The 27625-nt window shown below is 39.0% G+C and overlaps 1 protein-coding gene across 4 annotated transcripts; it reads right to left on the bottom strand.

Annotated features, from left to right (window-relative positions):
• Positions 1 to 634: 634 nt before the first annotated feature.
• On the bottom strand, positions 635 to 23990 carry LOC143517645 (uncharacterized). Of its 4 annotated transcripts, none has more exons than XM_077010373.1 (6): positions 23746 to 23990; positions 20724 to 20810; positions 20418 to 20538; positions 12108 to 12203; positions 9389 to 9482; positions 635 to 8581 (listed from the first exon to the last, which is right to left on the bottom strand). In XM_077010373.1, exons 1-6 carry the CDS (start codon positions 23786 to 23788, stop codon positions 1907 to 1909), a joined length of 7116 nt encoding a protein of 2371 aa, XP_076866488.1. In that variant the 5' UTR covers positions 23789 to 23990; the 3' UTR covers positions 635 to 1906. The 4 variants fall into 4 exon arrangements, with proteins under 4 accessions (XP_076866488.1, XP_076866489.1, XP_076866490.1 ...); XM_077010374.1 differs by having other exon boundaries at positions 12108 to 12164; XM_077010375.1 differs by having other exon boundaries at positions 23751 to 23990.
• Between the last annotated feature and the right edge of the window lie 3635 nt (positions 23991 to 27625).

The raw sequence follows: 27625 nt of genomic DNA, 5'->3' as shown, positions 1-27625 counted from the left end.
GAACGTTTTGGGAAACCCACCACAGAAAACATAAGAAACACCAACGTAACATGCCTGGTTACATTTGAATATAATACACTGTTACTCAACAGCCACGCCAACAAGTCATGCCATTGCAACACAAAGTCTGCACAGTCTAAAACCTCCCTTTTCCCTGAGACTTGACGTGATCGCTTCCATTTCATTTCGCACTCCCTGTCCATCACAGACACGTAAAAAGTTATATTATTCTCATTACCTGAGGGTGAAATTAATAGTCTGTTCAGTGACCTAATATGGTTAAAATATGATTTAAAAACATGCCACAGTGATTAGTTTAGTGTATAAATGCAAATTTTATTCATTTATGAATATCAACAATTTAACGTTATAATGCATACAACGCATAAGGTCGAAAACTTGATTTAGCTTCAGAGAGATAATCAAGTTATTAACTGAATCAGATGAAGAAACATGCCAACTGAAACAACTATGAAACAGAAAACTACAGAGCATTTAAACCAGGGGTCACCAACCTTTTTGAAACTGGGAGCTACTTCATGGATACCAATTATTGCAGAGCATATTTTGATAATAGATTGATAAGCATAAACCGAACCTAAAGTTGTTGAGCGAGGGAGGGGGGGGGGTGGTGGTTCATGTGCGAGTGTCAATTGCTAAGCGGAAAGACCGCTAGCAACCGCGGACAATCGCTAATAGCAGCAAAAACATACGTACTGATTTAAACCAACATTAACCAAGCCAAAAACTAAAATGATTAAAACAAATCTTAAGGAGGAAATGCCTTATGAAGTAAATTCTTAACAGGGTGAGAATGGCATGTCCTGTGTGTATGATAAAGTGGATAAAATCTAAGTCTAAAATGAAAAGGACTAAGAAAAGGACTGGTTATGATCACGCTAATTTGGTCAGAATAGCTAGTCTTATGGTGAGGACTATTTCTGAATGAAGGCAGACTTACTCATGGCGAGGGGCATGGGAAGAAATGGACTTCCATTATTGTTGACGCCACCTCAGTCAAGGCACATTTCTTTTGGAGTAGAACTGACTCTCTCCGTTAGGTTTTAATATTTAAGTATTAATCTGAGGGTGTTGTGAGAAGGGAGGGACTAGCTGTCATATGAATATATAAAGCTAAGGCATTTCCCTCCTGTTGGAAACAAACAGAAAAAGACAAATTAAATATCAACAGACATTGTAATGTGCATTTTTCCTACAGGTGTCAGGATACGAGTTACGACATTTCAGTGGCGTTCACTCTGGTGAAACTGCAACAGGGAGTGTGAATAGTCTCCACTACACATGATTATACACTATTCATATGTTGGGATATGTTGGGGGAGGGGGTGGTATACATTATTCATATGATGGGATATGTTGGGGGAGGGGTGGTATACATTATTCATATGATGGGATATGTTGGGGGAGGGGGTGGTATACATTATTCATATGATGGGATATGTTGGGGGAGGGGTGGTATACATTATTCATATGATGGGATATGTTGGGGGAGGGGTGGTATACATTATTCATATGATGGGATATGTTGGGGGAGGGGGTGGTATACATTATTCATATGATGGCATATGTTGGGGGAGGGGGTGGTATACATTATTCATATGATGGGATATGTTGGGGAGGGGGTGGTATACATTATTCATATGATGGCATATGTTGGGGAGGGGGTGGTATACATTATTCATATGATGGGATATGTTGGGGAGGGGGTGGTATACATTATTCATATGATGGCATATGTTGGGGAGGGGGTGGTATACATTATTCATATGATGGGATATGTTGGGGAGGGGGTGGTATACATTATCACAGTGTAGTTGACTGTGTAAGGTCCTCCTCACTGCTCCTCTCTCTGTGTAGTTGGCTGTGTAAGGGACACTTCCTCCTCCTACTCCTCCTCCTCACTCCTCTCCTCTGCAGCATCTGTTCTTTGTTGCTGTGTGCTACCTGGAGGTTCTCCATCTATCTGCTTCATGCTTCTCCTCCGTTTCTTTAGGAGTACCAACCCAATAATGTGTACAATAACAACAAGCCCAATGATTACAGTGGTTTCCAGAATCTTTAGGACTTTGTTGAATTTGCAATTTTGCTGAAGTGTCTCAACAGAAACTAAGCCGCCCCTCATAATGAAACTCAGATGGCCACAATGTTGAGTGGTGTTGACCCAGTCCTTCAGGAATATTCCCACAAAACCGCCGTCCCCAGTGTCAAACTTCAGAGACAACCCTGAGGAAGACTCACTGCACTCAGGAAAGCTTCCTGAAACAGAAGGCAGATATACGATATCAGTAGCACCATCTTCAGCACAGTTGTCAATGGTGATCCAGCCATGATGAGGCACCATCATGTAAATATCTCTTCCCTCTCCTCCAATTAGATAATCCCCGTCTACTACAGACACAAGGACATCATCTCCATCTGATCCTTTAAGAAGGGCAGGTTCATAACCAGAGACCAGGATGTCAGAGTAGATGGTACCAATTACGGTTTCCACATCTTTCAGCACGTCTCCCTCTGCATCAGCCTGGTGTCCTTCTCCACTCAGCAGGTTCACATAAACCCCTTCACCCTTCCCATGATCCCCCTGGTAGAGCACTGTGTCTCTCCCAGAGCCCCCGTCCATCACGTCTGCTCCTGGTCCTGGAATGAATTTGTCCCAGCCTGGACCTCCCATCAAGGTGTCATCTCCATCTTCTCCATACAGGGTGTCATCTCCTGAGCTCCCACGTATGATGTCATTTCCCTGCCCACCTATCAGCGTGTCATGCCCATCACCTCCATCTATGATGTCATGTTTAGAGCCACCAAACAGGGCGTTATCCAGATCATTACCTTCAATGTAGTTGGACTGACTGGTGCAGCCCTGAACCGTGTAGACAGTAGACAGATTTCTCTGTAAACCCAAATTTATGTGGCAGTCTAACTGTTGGTCTTTTAGAATCACTTTGTAAGCCTCAATCCAGGGATCGTGAAGTACCTGAGACTGGTTTGTCATAGGAGACCTGACCCAGAAATGAACTCCATCAGCACTCTGGAAGCTTAAGTGCTGATGTTTTTGTCCTGCTCTGTAATTCTTCAGCCTCACTTTCATGTCCTGCCCTTTCTCATTGGCTGAAATTATGACATCATGATTATCTGCATGAACTGAGAGTGGATTGGTCAGAAATTCTGCCTGAAACAGCACAGTGTCTTCCATTCCATCCTCTGCAAAGTTATCGATCACTATGTGAGTTCCATATTCTGGTTTTACAGTGTAAGTGTCTTTACCTTGTCCGCCTGTCATCGCCCCTCCCCCAGTGTAAGGGTCCAGCAGGTTGTCCTTGTCATTTCCTATCATGGTGTCATAACCAGATGATCCATACATTTCCACCACAGAAACAAACTCTCGGTTGTTCATTAGCATCATTTGATCAGATGTCTTAGTCCTGTAATCAACAGTCTGTGGAAGTTTTAGCTGGTCTCCACATTTGCTGGAATTTGTTTCCAGATTGAAAGTGATTCCATCTGCTGTACGAACCTGCAGGTGCTGTGACTTCACTGAAATAAACCACTGTTTAAGGTGGACTTCCTCTCTGTGGTTTTTTAGCCTTCTAACTGGTTTAAAATATGGTATATGGTAAAATGAAGAAAAAATGGTCAGATCTGGCCCAGAGCATTTGATTTCAATGAGCTCATAATTTACTTTTAAGAAAAGTGTATCGAGAGCAAAGTCTGGTGAGTAGTTGTCGATAGTTTTAAGTCCAAGACCTGGTGTTACAACGTACAAGTCCTGTCCTACACGACCCTGGAGAAAATCTGCTCCTTCTCCTGGAATTATGGTGTTTCCTTGGCCATTTCCTTTAATATTGTCATCTAGGTTTGAGCCACGAACTTCAGTGACATTTTGCAAAGCCTCATCTGTTTCTAGATCGACCACAAGAGGAGATGGAGACTTACTGTAATCTATGATTTGGCTCAGGATACACTTACTGTGGACTGGATCAGGCTGATTGCAGAGAGACATGTCTGCAGACAGACTAAAGATGATCAGATCTTTTGTGACAACTAACAAATGTCTGTCTTCTTCTGAACTAAACCAATTTATCAGAGTAACATCAGACCAGATGTCACTAAAAGGCATTAATATTAAACTGGTCCCTTCTACTTTAGTTTTAAAGTCATGCAGGTTTGCCTCTATTATCACCATGTCCATTTTTTTATCCATGGAGTAGTTTTCAATCATCACTTTAGAATCTTTCTTCTCGTTCACCACATAAACATCTTCTCCCTCCCCCCCCTTCATATAGTCCCAGCCCCCTCCTCCGTCTATCATGTTTGTCTGTGCGTTCCCGGTCAGACTGTCATTGTGAGGAGACCCCATGATGTTGGTGACAGTGTTGAGAAGGGGGTCAGTGGTGTCCACTGTCTGACCTTCAGATTTAGACATCAAGTTCACCCCTCTGGCCACAAGCTTCACAGTGGAAATCACAGTTGGAGAAATACCAAACAAAACCCCATCTGCTGATATAATGTTTATATGCTGGTATTGTTCTCCTGTGAACCAGTCCATCATCATCACATTATGGTCACCATAATACTGTAAAACAACACTGTTCCCAGTTTTAGTCACTGATATTTGATGGTAATTGACACTGAGAATGAGAACATCAATTGTTTTCTGAGGGTCGTAGTTATTGATGATGGCGTTGCCTCCATCTTTAGGAATGATGTACGTGTCTTTTCCACCCTGACCTTCCACATAGCTCCTCTGAGGGCCCAGGTAGAAGGTGTCGTCTCCTTCTTTACCATACAGCTGATAGTAATAGCTCAGCATGACTTCCATTATATGTTTGTCTGGGTTTGTCTGAACGGCATAAAAATTATTTTCTTTACTATTTCCACTATAATGTCCATATCTGGAGTTCTGAATTTCCTCATAACCAGAAACTACTCTTACTGATCCAGCTGGTATCAATAGCAAGATTCTTATTTGTATGTTACTATATACTAATGAATGTGATTCTCCAGTGCCCAAAATGACATCATCTGTCTCATGTGTGTCAATATTCCAGCAATGTCTCCCAATGCTTTCATCAGCTGACACAAAATCATCCATGCAGAATTCTGAGGGGCCCTGATCAGAGAGACAGAACGTGATGTCCCCTCCATTCCAGGAACTCTGACCTCCTGTAAAATCAATGGCCTTTCTCCCAGCTTGGACTTCTGTTGTGGAGTAATATTTATGGTAGTCAGATATTTGTTCTACAAGCTCCTGTCCATTATCTATTTCACGATAAGGAATAGTGACAAAGAAACTTTCTACATCAAGGATAAAATGAACAAAGCCCTTCCCAAGACCTCTGAAAAATGCTCCTATCTTGTCAAGAATCTTGGCGTCTGGTGGAAGCTTTTCAAGCTCTTTCTGGACATCAACATAGATGTCATCAAAGACCATTCGAATTGCATTCACTGCGAGATTGATTGGAGCTATAAATGGTGTTAGTACTGGCACAAGTTCTACAACATCTAAAGCAAGAATTAGAGAGTCAAGGGCTAAATCGATTTTCCCCAGTGTATCATTTCTTTTGCTGTCCTCCCAGATATTGTAAATACTAAACCCAATTCCAGCAAGAGGCAATACTACAAGAGCGCGTTTGGTTACAGGGTTTTTTAACGCAGTTGCTATGGTCTTCATTACTTTGCTTCCTGCAGAAACAGACACTTTTTTCCCAACTGCAGCCAGAGCCATTCCTGTGAATCCATGAACAGACTGTAGAGTACCCATAATTCCCTGTGTTATGTTTCCGTGTTCAAATGCCTGTGCTGCCCCATGAGCTCCCAGCATAAACCCCAATATCCCCAGTGCCGTCCCAGTTCGCTCCATGTGCTCAGATATCTTGTGGGTGGAAATTTTGGCAGAAACTTTTTTCATGCTTTTCCAAATCTTTTCCATTTGAGTTTGGCTTTCTGATGGTAGTTTCATCTTCCATTCAGTAATTTCATGGGGATTTTTTACAGATATCAGTTCAAATTTAAATTCTCCATCCTTGATGATCACACTGTCTGGTTTCACATGAAGTTCCTGCACTTTCTCACCAAATGTTCTCTGTAGTTCAGTGTGAACATGTTCTGCCAGTAAGGTAGATGATCTGTAGTAGTGTGATGAAAATTTTAGAGAACTCTCCACATCAGCAGCTGAATGAACATCACGTAGTGTAACTGCTCCATCATGTGATCCTCCCAAGACTCTTACTGGATGCTGCTCCTGCTCTGAACCATAATTTTCACTGAATTTCTTAAATTCTTGTTTAAAATAATTAGAATCCTTTGGCTGATTATTGGTAAAAAGATAACTGAATAAATTTCCATCAAATACAATATTTTCAATTTTTTGATTATGGTTCAGAATTGACTTGTATTTATAAAATTCAGTTGCAACATGATTTTCATTTCTAAGCAAAATCTTTAGGTCATTTTTTAACGCATCTGGAGTTTTTGTATAAAGTTTATTGTTTAATTTACTTGAACCTTTGTCTGAGGCTGACCCTCTAAATCCTCTTTCATTCGGGGAGATCCAAGTGTTTTGTCGGGCCATGGGAAGCTCCTCTAAGAGAAACTTTATGCCATTTTCTTTAACATTGTTATCACTGCTCTGGGCCATTTCCAAAGCCATTAGATTAAGGGGTAAAGTACGGAAATTTCTAGAGGACTCTGACATCCATGATCCCAAAAAATACACACTAAACCAAGACTCTGTTTCCATGTTGTATGTCCCTGCTGTGTATGAACCCTCTAGAGTCTGCTTGCAGTATTGAGCATAACCGTGCCTATCTTTTATGTTTTTACGAATTTTGAAATAACCTTCTTTCCCAATGTGGTTTTTAATGCATTTTTGGACACTGGGCATTATTTCATTTTGTTTAAGCCTTTTTCCAACAGGATAAACATATAAATTTTTACTGTCTACCTGAAAAATCCATTCATTTATCATCATAAATGTATCATAATTATCTCCATATTTTGCATTATGATGTATCACGTTAAAAAGATCATTACCAGATTTTATTTCTCGACATTTCTTAAGAATAGCTTTCATTTCACTTTCTGATTTAAGAGAGATGTCCACGTTCATGTCAGGTGCTTTATTATTTTTGTGGTCTTTTTCAAATTGTTTATACTGGTATCTAAGGTTTTTAAGTTTTTCTATATCAAGAATCAGATATTTCTCCTTTTGTACATTAGGCTTTACCCAAAGCCTGTCTATGACTGATTTACTGTCATGCTTTGCAAAAAGAACCCAGCAGAAACCCTCTATCTCAGTAATATGCTCATAATTATTTAGCTGAATTTTAATATCCTCATCTTCATAATGTTCCACAAATGTTTGAGGTCTGTTTATGTCTGGCCAGTCATTTTTATAACTTGTTAAGTCTTTCTTTATATTTCGATAATCTGTGAAGTCATGTGTGCCCAAGACATTTCTTTCAGCAGAAAACATTTCTTGGCCTCTGATGCCAGACTGAATCTGAGTAAGAACCTCCCCATTTTTGTCAAGCTTTACTATGATTTTCTTACTCTCATCCCTGTGTGTCCAGAATAATCCATCTGTTCTAATGTCTGCAGTAATCTTCTCTCCAGAATGGAAAACTTGAACCAGTGTATTTCTCAAGTGAAGCTCTGTTTCTATTGATCTAGCTTGAAGCTCTTTAAGTAGAGTGTTTCTGAAGGTTTCATCTGACCCAACGTCACAGCCCACCACACTGGTGGTTTTGATCTGGTTCTCCTCAATGTTCATGTGTGTAATGATCATTGCTACCTCCTCAGCTTCATAGCCTGCCAGCCTCATTTTTCCATCACTGCTTTTCTTCCCATGACCTACAAGCACCAGTCTGCTTTCTGCAGAAAGAGGCACTGGGTCTCCTTTGATTAATTTGGGCCTCTGATTCTCCAGTATGTAGACAGAGCTCACAGTGGGATGTTTCTCATAGAGAAATGTAGCAGCATCTCGGACTATGGGGTCATCCTCCATGATGAGAATGTGCTGTGTGTCGTACTGAGTGGTGTGGTCCACAGGCCTCTTTGGGACCTGATATACAACAGCTGCTCCTGCGTCCTCCACAATCTGGTAAACATGATCATTCTGGATGGTGGTTTCTAAGACTGCATTGATGTCATGTGATCTAAAAACACTCAGGAAGTTATTTCTAAACGTTCTGCTGATGTTGCCAGTGATGGAGAACAGGGAAGCCTCATGGAATGAAAGTATTAACATCAGAGATGACAGAGATGATCCAGAGAAGCCTGACAGAGTGTCTCCATCTTGTGAGATTTTCCCAATAATCTTTATAACTGTGTCACTACCAGCCACTGAAGAGCATGAGTCAGAGTTCAGACAGGTGGGATGAACCTTGGTAGAGTAGTGAGGGTCTTCACTGTACTCCTCTTCAGACTTCCTTATGGTCTCTGGTTCATTGTCCATTATGAGGATGAGTTTATGTCTGTAGGTGTAAGACACTTCAGATGCAAACAGTAAAGCTTCATGGGCTTTTTGTCCTTCAATGTTCTTCAGAAAATTATTTAGATCCTTAAACACACAAATGATTTTAGTTACTAACTATTATTAAAATTATTATTGTTATTGTTTTTTTTTATGTGCACTGTATATGCAGATAAATTTATTATGAAATTATTCATATAGGCTACTAAAACAGCACAGTAAATTATTCATATATTAAAACAGACTTAACAGCATGTGATAAAGTTAATTTACAATATCAGGAATATGAATGTGTGCCACGTAGGTCCTCCGCCCGTGTTGTTATTGTGTGTTTAGTTCCTTTGTTTTAGGTTTCCTTGGTTTTCCTTATGTCTTATGTTGTGTCCCCACCTTGTGATTATCGTGTTCAGCTGTGTGTTGTTTTATTTCTTGTTTGGTCTGTGTATTTAATCCTTGTGTTTCCCAGTCATGTTCGTTGGTTATTGTGAGTCTGTGCATCCTTGCTTATCCTGTTAGTCTTGTATTATTGTGTATGCCAGTCGTAAGTTCGGTCCTTTCCCTGTCGTGATTCGCCTTGCATGAATGTCAATATCTCGTTCTAGTTCTGTGTCCAATCATTTAGCTTTAGGTTTGTTCATGTCGATGGCCCACGTTAGGATCTTACTCTATGTCTTAGCTTAGTAGCTGTGTGTATCTGATGTCATTGGTTTGGTTTATCTCTTTTAAAACCAGCATCTCTCGCACGCGTGTCCAGTCTGCCCTTTCCAGTCGTTACAATTGGATTCACATTCAGCATTGTTTAAAATGTCATTTTGTTTGTTCATTTTGTAGCGTGGTTTAACAGCTGGGAAGAAATGTATGACAGATTCAAGTCATTATTAGTGTTCTTCCTACCTGCTGTTTGTGTAAGATGCACACAGCAAAGTCTGAACACTGTTGGAGATGTGTGAATGTTTCCATTTTCATGAGCTCATCACTGCATTTGAGGCTGCAAGAGGGTCAAATACAATACAGGTGATGTGATGCAATACAGCCCTGTGATAAATGTGAACACACTTCTGACCATCAGTCACTTATTAGGGTTCACACACACAGTGTGGGAAACCTATTGTTATTGTCGGGTTTTTTCTTTCTTTCTTTCTTTCTTTCTTTCTTCTTATTATTTTTCTACTGATAAAACGCATACTGCAGCCTAGACCGTAAGGCCCAGAGACACCAAACTTGGCAGAATGGTGTAGTCTCTTTGCGAGACCGTGCTAAAGTACAGACACCTACATTGGCCTGATGGTGGTGCTATAGCGCATCATTTTGCATTTTGGTCCATATCTCCCAAACCGTAGGGCCTAGAAACAAAATTCCACTTCTGATGGATTCCTTGGCTCAAGCCAAACAAAAAAGTCTCAAGAACCATTAAGCTCCGCCTACTTAGATTTTTTGCTAATTTGCATAATATGCAAAACCTACTTTTTTGTACTAGTCCCTGGTTTTTCATCCGATCACCACAACCTTGGTGTCAAAATATTCAGGAGAATCTCATTATCAAAGTTGCTTAAAAACATTTTGAGATTTGCATACAGTCTGGTTGTCACATGTCAATCAATAGCTCCGAGGCGTGGCCAAATTTACTTAAACAGCCATATCTCAGCAACGCTTTAACCGATCTTCATAAAATTTTAACAGTTGTTAGGGAACATGACTCCGAGGTCATAGGTCAAAGCTGGCCACGATTGTCCAATAGCGGGCGCTATAACATAGGAAAAACTGTTTCTCATAAACCATTAGTCACATCAAGCCAAAACTTTACAGGCATCATCAGGGGCCCAAGTGATATCAAGACACACAATGATGACATCATCACTCAAAAAACATGGCCGCCATGAGCCAATTAATTTTTATTTGAATTAATTGGCCATTTGACAGACTTACCATTGGCCAAACAACATGAAACCTCACCACTGTGCATATCTCAGGACTATGTGTCATGCTGTGCAGTTTTGAAACATTTGACCACTAGGTGGCGCTATTTGTGAAAATCATGCATAACTCCTCCAAATTTTCACTTAGGAACATGCAACTTGTTTATTTTTATTCCTTGCAGTAGACCTGACAACTTTGCAATTACAAGTCCTATTAAAAAATGCATACTTTTGTCACATTCATCAATTGTTTGAAAATAGCTATTTACAAACTAGTCATAGGAATTTGATCCAATTATGGCATAATTGCTATGAGCATAATCAGTAGACTGTAGGTAAAAAGTCATTTAAAAAATTTTGGATTTTTATTTTTCTGATTGGTCCATTTTACCATTATATCATTGTGGCCATGCCATATATGACCTATATTGCTATAACTGATAAACCATGTATGCAATCAACTCCCAATTTGAAAGGCTTTTATATCCTGAAGTCCTTGTGAGGAATGTCAAGTTTGGTTCAAATTGGCCTGTCGGGGGCGCTACAGTACCCAAAAACCTAAGAAAACATAAAAACTCATGCTGCAACCTTGTTATGCAGAATACAGACAAGTAATTGGTCTTGTATGATCCAGATCAATAAGTTCTATAACATTGCAATTGCATCTTATAACAAAAAGTGCACTGCCTGACCAGAAATGAACCTTTTAATTCACCAAAATGTCATATTGCATTACTGAGATTAATGAGATAACAGTATGGTAGTACTTGGGCTCCATCTAGTGGCCAAACATCGGAACGGACTGAAAACTATTGCTCACATGAAATACCACATAAACACACACACAAAGCTGATCTCAGCATGTGATTTAGTTCTGTGATCTAAATAATTTTGCCAATACAATTTATTTTGAACCTTTTGTGTATTTAGTGCCTCAACTGAATTTTTTTTTTTTACATAAAGTACACTGCCTGACCAGAAATGAACCTTTTAAGTCACCAAAATGTCCTATTTCATTACTGAGATTAATGAGATGTCAGTATGGTAGTACTTGGCCTCCATCTAGTGCCCATATTCCGGAACTGACTGAAAACTATTACTCACATGAAACACCACACAAACACACACAAAGCTGATCTCAGCATGTGATTTAGTTCTGTTATCTGACTCAATTTCCCAATACACATTATTTTGATCCTTTTGGGCCTTTAGTGCCCCAATTGAACCTTTTTTTGCACATTGATTTATTTGTGCATTTTTTCCACTCAAACAGCTTCTTTTCACATTTAGGGTCTAAAGGACCTTTTTGGCCTCTGCCTATTGAGGCCAAGAAGCCTATTTGTGTGTGAACCCGCCAATTGCCGCTTGCGGCTATATTTTATGGTAGAAATTTACTGCTTCACTTAGACTGATGAAACAGATCATTACACTCTCTCTACGTTTTACTTTTTAGTCTCAATCTTTAGTTTTAGTTCAGAGCAGATCTTTCCATATCTGGCTAAAATACAAACAAACTACATTTGGAGTTAAGATTGTAAGTTCCCAAGCCACAAGAACAGCCAACAGCTCCTTTAGCTCCGCCCACTCCGGCCTTCTGCTCATACAGGCAGAGGTACATGTTACTGGTTACCATGGAATCCACAGGGTAATACTGAAACTAAGACAGAACACAGTGACCTGTGTGCAGTTGTGCTCACCTGGTGTCTCTGGCGAGACCTGAATCACGTATCTTCTCCTTCCACCTGTGCACCTCACTGTGTTGGTTAAAAGCTTGATCATCTGCACTCCTCACACTTTACATTAATAAACAACAACAAAATGTATTTACGTTTGTTTACACATGGAATTAATGTCAATGTGAGTTTTGCCCACTTTTATGTATAAATGCAGACCACTAAAATATTAATTGCAAAGTAATAAAATTCCATTGAGTGACAATAAATTAAAGTGTGTGAGAACATTTGAAGCATTATGAAAATATATTTTCATATATTTTAACTGACAAATAAAAGATAACCAGGGATTATGGCTTGTGAGATGGAGATTGCATCAAACCTTATAAGACAGGCTGATCCCTATAATGTTTAAACCTGATACAACAGGCCGATTCTTATTCTAGTGTTTAAACCTGATACAACAGGCCGATTCCTTTTCTAGTGTTTAATTCTGATACTACAGGCCGATCCTTATTCTAGTGTTTAATCCTGATACTACAGGCCGATCCATATCTAGTGTTGTTCAGTAATGAAATGAGCTCTGATGCCTTGATATTGAACATCCCATCTCTTCTTCTCAGTTCATCATATTGGATTGTAAACATCCCATCTCTTCTCCTCACTCTGTATGAGCTCTGTATCTGTATCATATTGTAAATGAGCTCCATATCTCTGTACTGTATTGTAAATTATCTCTGTATCATATCATAAATGAGCTCTGTATCTGAATCATATTGTAAATCAGCTCCATATCTCTATTGTATCGTAAATGAGCTCTGTATCGTAAATGAGCTCTGTATCGTTATTATATTGTAAATATGCTCTGTATCTCTGGATTGTATCGTAACTGAGCTCTGTATCTGTATCATATCGTAAATAATGAGCTCTGTATCTGTATCGTTTCATAAATGAGCTATGTATCTCTATGTCATATTCTTGATATCAAACGTCAAGTCTCTGTCTCTCTCTCTGGACTCTGACTCTGTTTAGACCAGGGGTGCCCACACCTTTTCAGCTTGCGAGCTACTTATAAGATGACCAAGTCTAAATGATCTACCTACTATAAAATGCAAAACAATGATAATATAGAAGAAATAAATTTAAGTTATAATATAAGATGCTTCAGTGGCTGCCTTCGCTTTTGTGGTCAGATGTGAGAAAAATGACAAATGAAAAAATAGAAAAATGTTCTTTCACCTTTCTCCTTCTCAGCTCACTTTTTTAGAGGAAAGTCAATGTCATAATTTTTATGAACAGTCTAAAAATGCCGCTCCACATTTTCCTTCTTTGGAATAGCAACGGCACACTGACAGATGAGGCAAACACACTTATGACATAGTGAAATGTAGTGAATATGACATAGTGAAATGTAGTGAATATGACATAGTGAAATGTAGTGAATATGACATAGTTAAACAAATCCTCCTCCCATTCTGTATGAAGTAGGTTTTAGGCTTCTTACTCAGACCAGCTACGGCACTCATTTTTATACCCTTTGTTGTATTTAGTTTAAGATAAGATAAAATAATCCTTTATTGATCCCGCAACGGGGAAATTTGCAATATTACAGCAGCAGAGAGGAAGGGACAGAGAGAGAAGTATAAAGATAATATATAAGGTAAATAATAATTAAAAACAAAACAAAAAGTATACTGGTTACAAAAATATATGATATTGAAAAATATAATAATCTTATGTATGGTGATATTGGACATAGAAGTAGTAACTATTGCACATTTGCCGTATTGAGAGAAAAAAAAAAATTTAAATTGGAGGCTAGCTACGCAGCAAGCTAACTGAACAAGTTAGCGCGGTATAACGCGCATGCATAGGTTGTCAGTAGTTCAGACGTCAGATTGGCTACCTTGTATGTCAATCAAAATGCAACTGTCAGTGCAGATGGACGATAGCCTGTCATTCATCCAGTACTTTTTAATGTCATGTGATCTACCCACACTTCCTTCGCGATCGACCAGTAGATTGCGATCGACATATTGGGCACCCCTGGTTTAGACCTTAGATTGTTTATCATTCTTATGAAACCCCATTTTAAATCAAAATATAAAGAAACAGTTTGGTTGCAATACGTGGCAGCCAGTTAGGCAGTCATTGTTGGATTAAAAAAATAAATAAATAATAATAATAATAATAATAATAATATTGATGATGACGATAGGAGTGATGATGGTGATGGTAATAGTAATAGTGATGATAACCATTGTAGTTGTTATCACGGTTATTGTTGTTATTGTTAGTAGAGTAATTCATATTGATATAACTACCTACATAGTAATGTGAAATGGACATATGTAATATGGAATAAATCTGGGATACTATGTATCTATAATATTTGTATGTGTGATAGTGTTGTGGGTTGTGGATGGCAGCAAAAAGATGGATTCTGATTTGGGATGGACGGGGGGTGGGAATTAATAAGCATGGCTTCATCCCACTCCTTTCCAAGTTGTTGTATGTATGTTGATGTATGCGTAATGTATGCATATGTGTAACTGTAAAAATATGAATATTTATATGTAATTGTAATATTGGATTGTAATTGTTGGCTTGGAATAAATCAAATCAATCAATCAATCAATCAATATGGTTCTCAACACCCTAGTGAGTCTGAGTTGTTCAAAGCTCTTACTGGTCAGCTGAACTGACCACTGCCACTTTTGCAAACTGCCCCTCCCCCTCCCACTGCCCCTCCCCAAGGATATAATGCAGCACTGGGACATGGATGAATATTAAGAAATGGACAAATATATTTTCAAATAACTACTTCATGCTGGCCCTTATTTTCCCCTAAACATTTGTTGTTTTTATACAGTCACAAGCACTCAAATCTTTAAATTCAAAAGAATACACAACATCTACTTAGGTAGCCAATCTTTGACAAAGAAATCTTTAGATGCTTTCAAATTAGTAGGATTTAGTAGCAAACAAATCAGATACATGTCAATGTCCTGATAATGTTTCTGTCAATTATACTAAGATATAAAGGAGTGAAATATGTAGTTGAGGTATCTCAACTCTGCATTTGTGCTTTTTACAATACAAGTTGTAAAATAGAAGCTTTGCATTGGTCCTAGACCCTGATGAGCATTAGAGGAGAGGAATTAATGAAGAAACCTCCTTGGGAGTCTCCTTGGGCTGCCCAGCTAATCAACACTTTGTTAGTTGTGTTTAGTCCAAGCCACTTCAGTAGAGGTGTGGGAATGTCAGCACATTTAGGCAAGGCAAGGCAAGTTTATTTATATAGCACCTTTCATACACAATGGTCATTCAAAGTGCTTTACAAATGAAAAGAAAACATAGAAAATGTAGAACAATAGATTTAAGAAATTAATCACATATATAAAGAAAAATATATAATAAAATAACATAGAATGTAAGAAGTACAGTAAATAAAATAATAACAAGTAAATAAGATCTAAAGGGGGGGAGCAAAGATAAGAACAGTAAAAATAAAATGTTAGACTTTCTTCGTAGACTGAAGAAACAAACACAATAAAATCTAAAATAGGAAGCATGATTAAAACAGTAGATTTAAAGGAAGTTAAATTAATGAAGATAAAAGTGCTGTTACAGAGTAAAGGTAATTAAACTGAGCTGAAGGCCTGCTCAAACATGAAGGTTTTCAGTCTGGATTTAAAGGTATCTAGTGTTGGGGCTCTTCTAATGCTCTCTGACAACCGGTTCCATTTCTGAGCGGCGTAGTAGCTAAACGCCGCCTCTCCATGTTTAGTTTTTACCTTAGGCTGCACTAACTGACCAGTTCCTAATGATCTGAGAGTTCTGCTCGGCTCATATTGTTGGAGCACATCCAATAAATATACTGGTCCTACACCATTAAGACATTTATAGACCAGTAATAGTACCTTAAAGTCTATCCTGTAACATACGGGTATCCAGTGTAAGGATTTAAGGATGGGAGTGATGTGCTCCCTTCTTTTACTCCTAGTGAGAACTCTGGCAGCTGCATTTTGAATCAGCTGAAGCTGTTTAATTGTCTTTTTTGGGAGTCCAGTTAGGAGCCCATTACAGTAATCAATCCTACTAGAAACAAAGGCGTGGATAAGTTTCTCCAGGTCTGCTTTAGCCATACAATCTCTGATTTTGTTGATGTTTTTGAGGTGATAGAAAGCTGATTTGGTGACAGCTTTGACATGACTGCTAAAGGTGAGATCAGAGTCCATTAGTACACCAAGGTTACGTACTAGTTCTTTAGATTTTAGGCCTCTCGAATCTAGATAGGCAGCTAGTCTGTGTCTTTCATTGCTGTTCCCAAATAAAATAATCTCCGTTTTATCTTTATTTAACTGCAGAAAGTTGTGTTTCATCCACTTGTTTATGTGCTCAAGGCATTTACACAGTGAGTCTAGGGGACCGTAGTCGTTTGGGCAGAGAGCCATGTAGATCTGAGTGTCATCTGCATAGCTGTGGTAAGATATCCCATAAGAATGCATGATTTCACCCAGAGGAATCATATATAAATTAAATAAGAGTGGCCCAAGAATTGAACCCTGGGGTACACCACAGGTCACTGGCACAGTCTCAGAAACATTACCCTCCATTTCCACAAAGAAGTTCCTTCCTTTAAGGTATGAACTGAACCATTTTAGGACAGTTCCTGAGAGTCCAACCCAGTTTTCAAGTCTATTTATGAGAATTTTGTGGTCAATGGTGTCAAAGGCAGCGCTGAGATCGAGCAGTAGAAGAACAGACATGTTTCCTGAGTCTGTATTTAGCCGAATGTCATTGATAACCCTAATTAGTGCAGTCTCAGTACTATGATTAGGTCTGAAGCCAGACTGAAATTGGTCTAGACATCTATTTGTGGACAGAAAGTGCATAATTTGCTTGAAGACAATTTTTTCTATTATTTTTCCAATGAATGGTAGATTAGAAATTGGTCTATAATTATTCAACAAGCTTGTATCTAGGGTTTTCTTTTTCAAGAGAGGCTTCACAACTGCAGTTTTTAATGCACTCGGAAATACACCTGACATGAGTGAGGAATTTACTATTTGAAGAATGTTCACAGATATTGCAGGAAAGACATTCTTTAAAAACTTGGTTGGTAATGTATCAAGGCTGCAAGTGGATGATTTGAGATGACTCACTGTATCAATTAAACCTTCTTCATTAATAGTACTGAACTGGGACATGTTGAACATTTTGCGTGGTTTTGGAGAGAAAATCGGCTCGTTGGTGGACGTAGGCGTACAGATGGCTTGTCTGATATTGTGGATTTTAGTATTAAAAAATTTTGCAAACTCATTACATCTCTCAACTGAAACTAGCTCAGGGTCCATATATGTAGGTGGGTTTGTTAGTCTGTCAACCATAGTGAAAAGCACTTTGCTATTGTTAACATTATTGTTAATAATGCTAGAGAAGAAGGATTATCTAGCTTTACACATTATTATATTGTAATCACGCAGCCTATCTTTGAAAATCTCTTTATGTACGTGAAGGTTGGTTTTACGCCATCTGCGCTCAGCCTTTCTGCATTCTCTTTTTTGGTGCTGAACTGAAGGATCATTTCTCCATGGAGCTTTCTGCTTACATTGCATGGTTTTAACTCTAACTGGTGCAATCTGATCCAAGATACTGGCAGTTTTTGAGTTGAAACTATCCAGCAGAGTATCAACAGAGCCTGATAGTTGGCAAGGTGCAGAGCACATTTTGGTAACAAAAAGTGCAGCAGTCCTGTCATTTATCTGTCTTTTCTTTAACCTAACCTGCCTGGCATTGCTATGGATTGAAATCCACATTTCAAAAAATACACAGTAGTGATCAGACAATGCAACATCCTTAATACAGGCTGAAATGTTAAGACCCTTTGAGATAACCACATCCAAAGTGTGACCATGGCAGTGCGTGCTTCCAGTCACATGCTGAGAAAGTTCAAAAGATTCAAGTACATCATAGAATTCTTTGGCATAACTATCATTGGGATTGTCAATATGAATGTTAAAATCACCAGCAATGACAAAATGATCAAATCCAGTAGAAATAAAAGATAACATATCTGTGAAATCATCAATAAAATTAGCATTGTACCTAGGAGGCCTGTAGACAGTGACTAGTAATATTCTTTGTACCCCTTTTAAAATTGCACTCAAATATTCAAAAGATGTGAAATCACCAAGTGACAACTGCTTGCATTGGAAAGTATCATTAAACAGCATTGCTACACCTCCCCCTTTCTTGCCATTGCGAGAAACATTTAAAAAGTTAAAGTTTGGTGGAGCCGACTCAGTTAGCACAATATCAGCACTATATGAATTTAACCATGTCTCTGTTAAAAGCATGAAATCAAGCCCATAAGATGTAGTTAAATCATTAATTAGATAAGACTTATTTGTAATAGATCTGATATTTAGTAGAGCTAACTTAATAACCTGTGCATTTTGTTTCAAAGCCTGTGGGATATTTCTAACATACTGTAGGTTGGATGTATTCACAGTATCTGACCTAAACTCCTTGTTCTTTCTGCTTCTGATAAGAACTGGAATGGGAGAGATAATTGGGACACAGGGTCCATGCTTGTTTTGAAAATATGTACCGCTGATATCAACACTGTAGCAGCACGGACCCAAAAGATATCAATTTTCCTTTACGGTGGTGGAGGGTGGGTGGAGCTCCTGCTGGTGATGAGCTCGCGAGCGGAGCTGTCTATTTGGTGGATTATGAGCTTGTTTTTTAATTTGAGGTTGTGGGGGAGATTTGTTCAATAGTTCATCCATTTGGCTGAGCTTAGATTTGGCTCCTTTCACTAACTCCTTGATTGGGGAAAGTGGTTGTGGTGACTGTGGGGAAGGAGTTGAGGTGATTTTCCGCTGTACCTGAGGACTCGCTGACAGTGAAAGCGTCAGTCTTGTCCCTACAGATACAAGCTTCTCTAAAGTTTCTGGAAAGTTCAGGTGAGGTGATGATGATGATGAGGTGGAGGTGGTGGAGGATGGTGTGGATTGTTTATTCGGTTGTGGTGTTTCTGGCAGCTGATACAGCACATGGCTCCCATCTGATAACTCCGCACCCTCTATGTTGTTAATTTGTAGTCCATCTCGATTGAAGAACTCTCTCTTCCCAAAAAACAGATTGAAGTTGTCGATGAAGTTCAGTCCATTTGACCTGCAGGTTTTCTGTAGCCAAACATTTAATGCCAGTAGCCTTGAGAACATATTGCAGCCCCCTGCAGGCACAGGGCCACTGATGAATACCTGGATGTTAAGTTTCAGCAGTGTGGAAAAAAGATCATTAAAGTCCCTTTTCAACACCTCAGACTCCTCTTTTCTTATGTCATTCTTTCCAACATGAATAATGATCCGTTTCATTGTTCTGTATTCAGCCAATACTGTTGGAAGTTTCACATTCAGTTCAGAAACTGTGATGTTCGGCTCACATCGAGCTAATAGTTTCCTATTGTTTTTCATGCCATGAATAGAGTCATCCCCAAAAACAAGGGTGTCTGCTATGGCTACGGCCTGGAGCCTGGTGGCTCTTCTAGGATGTTCTGAATGGCTGAATCTTCTGGTTCTTTCTGGGTTAAGTAGACTGTTATTGGGAAAGTCATTGAGGTCTTGCAGTGGCTCAAATCTGTTTTGCAAGTGCAGCGACTGAGACTGATTTCCTCTGTGTCTGTGCTGTGATCTCTCAGCAACAACTTTAGCATTAGCATTAGCTGGATGTACTATGTTAGCCGGAGCATGTCGTTTGGGTTTAGCTCCAATGCGAACCCATTGCTGGTTTTGCCCATATCTTTCCGCTGTACTCACGTTTTGGACTCTGTCCACCTGTTCAGCCGGTCCAGCTCTGTGCATCTCCACCGCTCGCCTGTCTGCCCGCTGTCCGCCAGCAACATTCCCACACACAGATTGTCCTCGAACAGCGCTGAGATGCCATTCCTTAAACTCTGATAACACGGTCCTAAAATTTGTTTCTAAAATGGTCATTCTTTGTAAAAGATTGTAGCAGTTCTGGCAGCACATGTGCTCTGAACCAAAGTGCAGAGGCATCTTGTAGATTTCTTCTTAAATACTTTTCAGATTACTCAAATAAATGAAAAAACAGTAAAGGACAAGCAGAGCTAGCAGAAAAGATAGGTCACAGTTCTCGGTGTAACACCTGTTTAACCTGTCACCTGTTAATTTATTCATTGTAAATATTAATAAAATATCTACTTCGTGTGCTTTGTCTCCTGTGGCTTCACCCATGTTTGTGACTTTCTCCCACACAATGTTGTTTTAATCTCATCTTCAGCGTTAGTCGTGCTGTACTTACTGACGATGGTCTCCTCCCTCTGCTGTGATGGGGTGATGTGTGATGTGTTGGGCCAGTCCCTTCAGTCTGTGCAGGGAGGCCAGGTCAGACCCCAGATCCTCCCAGTCACGCTCATCCAGCTCTGGGGGGTTATTGTTCAAGCATAATTTAATTTCATTATAACTTCTAAACAAACACAGTGATGTTGAAACTCATACGAGAGTATTATATAGAATTATTATATAGAATTATTTCAGTGCAAGCGAATCTGAGGAAAAGACGTTTCCCTGTACTCTGCTGCCCTCTGTCTACCAACAGTAAACTTACCAAATTCTGCTGTTGGGCCAATAACACAGATCAAGAGCACCACCCACAGGAAGCACTGTGTTACTGCCATTGTCACTCCTGCAGCTCCTGGTTTCATTTTGGACCAAACACAAACAATTAAAGAGACACATTAATACTGAAATACTCTACTGGGCATTTACACTACCGTTTTAGGGTTACGGTTGGAATAACAGGCCTGTATTTGTAAACGTAATACAAGCCAACTGTTCAATCAGATAGCTGTTTGTTGTGAAACAAATACAGTAACAATTTCAAGCATTTTCAAGTTGTTCAGACAAAATTCCAGCACTTTTCAAGCCTGGAACACAATGCAACACTGAAGGTAAATGTTCCTTCCTCTGTTTTGAGCAGTATTTCTTTACAGTACCACACATCGTTACGGGGAACACTGAAAATAATGTGACGCGTCCAGTACGCTTCCGCTGCGCGCAGGTTCGTGCGCAAAGATTAAAGATGAACAAGGCACGGAAAACGACACAAGGGGAGAAGAAAGAAAATCAAAACGGGGCTCATGAGGCCGCCTAGGGAAATAGACACGTAGACTGACAAGGACAGGTAAAACGAGGGGTTTAAATACAAAATTAACGAGGACTAACAAGGGACAAGACACAGGTGAACCCAATCAGAAACGATGTGCTAGGGCTAGTGAACTCAACACAGGGGCTGAAAGGGAAATGAGATACGTCCCTCCTATTCAGTACACTAAAGCAGTACGAGGTAACAGATAGTAAGTCCGAGAGGATATAAACACTGCCCATTCGCCTACTGAAAGAACACACTGCTTTAACGGTTAAGCAGGACGTAGACAGAACTTGACTTTCGTGTAAATCTAAAATGAATATATATTTTTTCATGCACAGGAAATGCACATCACATGAACAGTGACTTCCATGTCCTGATATGTCAGTGCAGTCACACTAATGCTAAGAGACAACTACTTAATGTCAGTTAATATCATTCCTGTTGTTCATCAGGAATGTGACATGGGACAAAATCAAATGAAACAAATTGATTAGAATTCTAATTAATAATAAATAACAATACTAAAACATATCAGGACCCAATCAAATGATCTCCAGATTTACATACTTTTTGTAACGTCTGAGACTCGCAAAAACCGGAGGGCGAACATATTTGCGAAGAGAGCTTACTTTTATTCAGTACACAAGGGGTTAAACTCTCAGTGACAACGGAGAGAGACGAATAACCCACACGAACACTTGACGAACCCTTCCGGGATCGACGAGGCATGATTAACCCAATATACAACAACAAACAAAACAATCCTAGAAAATCACACACACGCAAAACTTACAATCAAAATATACACAGGTACAACATCACAGCAATTCTAATACGAACGGACACCAATTGAACAATACACTAGACACAGGCACAAAGAATACTACGGCTACATAACTGAATCAATCTGACCAAGTGCATCAGGCAAGACAACTATCAAAAGAACTCTCAACACGATTACTTACACAACATAAGACTCGCACAGAACACTGATTTTTCTACAATTACAAACAGTTACTCTTTAAACAAAAACGACAGGACAAGAATAAACTGAAGACTTCTCAATTCCATAAAGCACCGCGCTCCAATACACACAAGGAATTCAAACAGAGGACATGAACGAACAACACTGATTACTTCAAGGAGACAAAACGTGAAAGACCAAATGACAAAACCGTCTAATCTAACTGGACAAATGCGTGACTAGGATCAGTTTAATCTTAGCAGATTTTCATCAGTAACTCTTACATGAACACAGACGTACATACATGGCCAAGACGTAATAACAGACAACAATGGAGAAACGCGAGAGAACTAAATAGGAGAACGACACAGAATTAAATGCAACACAGGTGAAAGTAATAACAACCCAAATTAAATGAAAGGCATGAAAAACCAAGGAAAAACAAAAGAGGCAGACCCAGGGAGGGGCTACACGTTACACTTTTACATTGTAGATCACACATGCATCTGACATAGGTCTATATGATTGTGCTGGAATAGGTCCAGCAGTTTCAAACCAAACAGATCATCAGATATGATGCTTCCTGACAGTTTACAATGACACTAAAACAGATAAGAAACCCCCCAAGTCCACAGCAGAGCACGGAATGCAGATGCTGCCCTAAAGCACAGTGATTCAGACAGACGCACAACACACTCCACATCCCTTCAGAACATCCAGTAATCACAGAAAACTGGAGCCGGGGGGAACTGGAGAGGACAGAGGGGACAGAGGTTGTGTTGTCCCAAACAAGATAGAGATCGAGAGAGAGAGAGAGAGAAAGAGAGAGAGAGAGAGGGGGGGGTGGTCTTCCAGGAGCTGAGTGCATAATCACATACAATATGAACATTTACAAATTGTAGTAAAGTTCACAAAGTTTCCAGAGAAACTCATTCATGGGCTTCTACACCTCCAGTGGTGTAAATCAGTTCATTTTTTTTTTATTTCCTAATTTCATTGCTGCCATAGCAGTGACTGGCTATGTAAACACATATGTCGTTAATACAATGTCCATTAGTATTAAAATGTTTTGCCACGGGAAATTACACATACTTAATTTTGATGGTCTGAAAGGTGTAAAACATAAAAGCCTCATCTATGACGCAAACCTGGTTTTCAGGAAAACCTCAGGAAAAACAAGAGATGTAAGATTAAAGATGATTTGTTCCATATTATTAACGAATGCTACTTTCTAATTCATTGAGGTGAAAATAAGTTTATGTTGCAAGTAAAAACAGAAATAAAACATATAAAATACACATATATACATACATAAAAAGCACGTACAATTAAACAGCCAAAGAACGTTTGTTTTTACACAAATTATTAAACAAATCATTCCAAGAGCTACACGAAGTTCTAACAACAGTCCTGTTATAGATCACAGTGTAATAACAGATTAAATGGAAATGTGAAGCCAGATATCTGAAATAAACTCGTGCCAGTAGCCAGATGTCTACCAAGAACACTACTCACCGTACCAAGTTCTGAGAAAGAAGCGAAGCGACCACGGTACCATGGATTTGTATCATGGTAAGTTTCACTTTAGCTGTACGTATCCTGTATTTGTGGAGGTGGGAATAATTACCACCACGATAACTACTTTCTTTGATATTAATTAACCATTACAAAACACAAATAAGTGAAACAATGAAATGATCAAAAACACAAGTGCGCAAAACTCCTAACGATGAAAACGAATGAAATCTAAAAAGACGCGTATCGAAAACAATCACGTATCCCACCAACTGCGGTTGGTTTCACGTTCGCAAATTCGCATATTCGGAATTCTTTCTTCAATAATTTTAAGACAGTATCAGCAAAAGTGCCAAAATGTGCAAATTCTTATTTCTGGCAAACAAAACAAATACCTATAACTTTGTTTACGCCAGGAATATACACATTTTAAGTTGTAGACAACATTTTATTTAAAATGTAATATTGTGACCGCTACAACGTCTAAGGCACCGTCTACAAATTACATTAACACGGTTAACACGGATGCAAGTGGCGGTATTAAAGGCCCCAGAGCACTGCGCGCACTGAAATGCACATCACATGAACAGTGACTTCCATGTCCTGATATGTCAGTGCAGTCACACTAATGCTAAGAGACAACTACTTAATGTCAGTTAATATCATTCCTGTTGTTTATCAGGAATGTGACATGGGACAAAATCAAATGAAACAAATTGATTAGAATTCTAATTAATAATAAATAACAATACTAAAACATATCAGGACCCAATCAAATGATCTCCAGATTTACATACTTTTTGTAACGTCTGAGACTCGCAAAAACCGGAGGGCGAACATATTTGCGAAGAGAGCTTACTTTTATTCAGTACACAAGGGGTTAAACTCTCAGTGACAACGGAGAGAGACGAATAACCCACACGAACACTTGACGAACCCTTCCGGGATCGACGAGGCATGATTAACCCAATATACAACAACAAACAAAACAATCCTAGAAATCACACACACACGCAAAACTTACAATCAAAATATACACAGGTACAACATCACAGCAATTCTAATACGAACGGACACCAATTGAAAATTACACTAGACACAGGCACAAGGAATACTACGGCTACATAACTGACTCAATCTGACCAAGTGCATCAGGCAAGACAACTATCAAAAGAACTCTCAACACGATTACTTACACAACATAAGACTCGCACAGAACACTGATTTTTCTACAATTACAAACAGTTACTCTTTAAACAAAAACGACAGGACAAGAATAAACTGAAGACTTCTCAATTCCATAAAGCACCGCGCTCCAATACACACAAGGAATTCAAACAGAGGACATGAACGAACAACACTGATTACTTCAAGGAGACAAAACGTGAAAGACCAAATGACAAAACCGTCTAATCTAACTGGACAAATGCGTGACTAGGATCAGGTTAATCTTACGCCAGGAATATACACATTTTAAGTTGTAGACAACATTTTATTTAAAATGTAATATTGTGACCGCGTCTAAGGCACCGTCTACAAATTACATTAACACGGTTAACACGGATGCAAGTGGCGGTATTAAAGGCCCCAGAGCACTGCGCGCACTGTTTTTTTTTTTTTCAATAATTTCAATAGCTTTTCAAGGGACCATCATAAGAGCACCAAAGAAGTTGTATTAGACAAAGTGCATCCTAAATAACAATCTATACATCAGAGATGGGTATTCATAGCTGTTATCTATTTGTTGCAATCCATTGTTGTCTTATTATTTCAATAGCTTTTAAATAGTCCATCATAAGATCACCAGACAAGTTCTAATATATTAAGGGTATCCTAAACAACAACCTACATAGCTTATATGTGTATTTCTACCTCTTGTCTATTTGTGGTGGTGAGTTTTTATCTTATTATTTCAATAGCTTTTAAACGGTGCATCATAAGATCACCAGTTAAGTTGTATTACATAAAGTGCATTCTAAACAACAACCTACAACTCGGATATGGGTATTTCTAGCTCTTATCTATTTGTGGTGGTGAGTTTCTGTCTAATAATTTAAATAGCTTTTAAACGGTCCATCATAAGAGCACCAAACAAGTTGTATTACATTAAGTACATCCTATACAACAACCTACATCTCAGATATGGATATTTCTATCTCTTACCCATTTGTGGTGGTGAGTTTTTTCTTATAATTTCAATAGCTTTTACACGGTCCATCATAAGACCATAAAACAAGTATATATTAAGGGCATCTTAAACAAAAACCACAACTCAAATATGGGTATTTCTACATCTTGTCTATTTGTGGTTGTGAGTTTTTATCTTATCATTTCAATTAAAAAAAAAGTGTGCAGTGCTCTGGAACCGACCGCCACTTGCGTCCGTATTAACCTTGTTAAGGTAATTTGTAGATGGTGCCTTAGACGTTGCAGCGGTGACAGCAGTACATTTAAAATAACACGTTATCTACAATTAAAATACGCCTATTCCTGACGTAAACGGAGTTGTAGGTGGTTGTTTATGTTGCCAGAAATTAGAATTTTCATATTTTGGCACTTTTGCTATGACTGTCCTAAAGCTATTGAAGAACGAATTCTGAATATGCGAACGTGAAACCAACTTTACCGCAGTATCCCACTGCAATGTACAGTAGGCTAAACGACATTATTATTATTATTGCTGTTATTCTTAGTAGTATTATTACAGGTGTTAATGGATGGCTTGTTCTTTTTCATATTTGCTATTCTCCTGGAGCGTTTAGTAGACCGTCATTCACAAATCTCTAGCGACGCCTCTTGGCTTTCGCCATTATACCATCGTTGGTACCAAAACTATAGCTGAATTGCAGCCGTCACACAAAAAATTATTATGCTTTATTTTAACATATTGCTGTGTCATTTAAAAACACATCCACAAACTCATCAGGATTTCCGACGCCAGTGCTTCCTGACTCTGCTTAACACGTCCAAAGTGCTGAAAGACGCTCTGAATTTCTCAAGACAGTCCTGATAAATTCACATGCTGCATTGTTCAGAGGCAATCCAAGCACAACTTTGCAAAATGTAAAACAAAAAACATTCAGAGAACAGTGGAGCAGGAAGCAGAGGAAATGATTGCTTCTTTGAGAAATGCAACCACTCCCTCTAAAGCACAGATGCCTCTGTGGAGAGGGAATGAAATACAGTTTCACTTCACTGCTTCCGGTTGTTGTTTCGGTCTGACAGGCCTCTGTTCTGCTCTAGATCAGGACCAGGAGAGTCCTACGAAACAGCTCAGATGTTCTTAAACTGCAGTCTGTTAAATGAAGAACTGTGAGATTTATGGGGTTAGTTTGTTTTCATCCAGATATCTCAGTAGAAGCCGTCCACCGTCTGTCCTTGTTCTCCACCGTGTCAGTCCCACATCTGATTAACTTGTTGCTGAGTCACAGCTCTGACTGATCCTGGACTTTCTCAGACATCCCCCCATTTTTAATGTAACATCGTAGTCCATCTTAATGTTCAGATTTTATTGTAAAGAGGCTTAACTTTCCCTTAGAGTTTAGGATTACACTTCATGACACTCTTTGGTAGATTTTATTTTAAAGACATTTAGAGTTACTACAGATTTTTTTTCCATGTTTTTCCATTTGGTTTTAGATGTATTTATTTATTTACAATTTGCATTCACCCAAGTATTATTTTCTTGTAGTACTGCATTTAGCCTAGTACTGCATGTCACAGTGACACTCCCCAGCTCCCCAGTGGCACGCCCACTCCCACAGCTCCCCAGTGATACACCCACTCCCCAGCTCCCCAGTGGCACGCCCAAAGAAATGGACATTAAAGACACAAAAGCACCACTCTCGCATCTATGGATGTTATTCTGTGTCAATATTCA

This window comes from Brachyhypopomus gauderio, chromosome 6 (genome assembly GCF_052324685.1).
Source record: "Brachyhypopomus gauderio isolate BG-103 chromosome 6, BGAUD_0.2, whole genome shotgun sequence".
In the NCBI taxonomy this organism is placed as follows: Eukaryota; Metazoa; Chordata; class Actinopteri; order Gymnotiformes; family Hypopomidae; genus Brachyhypopomus; species Brachyhypopomus gauderio.
The sequence above is the reverse complement of the archived record's forward strand: the minus strand, read 5'-3'. Positions and strand labels throughout refer to the sequence as shown.

Coding starts and splice junctions, on each gene's coding strand:
- LOC143517645 (XM_077010373.1), bottom strand. CDS start 23,788: ATGGTACCGTGGTCGCTTCGCTTCTTTCTCAGAACTTGGTACG. Junction 20,539..20,723: donor TGGCCCAACAGCAGAATTTG/GTAAGTTTACTG, acceptor ATAACCCCCCAG/AGCTGGATGAGCGTGACTGG. Junction 9,483..12,107: donor GGTCTCGCCAGAGACACCAG/GTGAGCACAACT, acceptor ACCCTCTTGCAG/CCTCAAATGCAGTGATGAGC.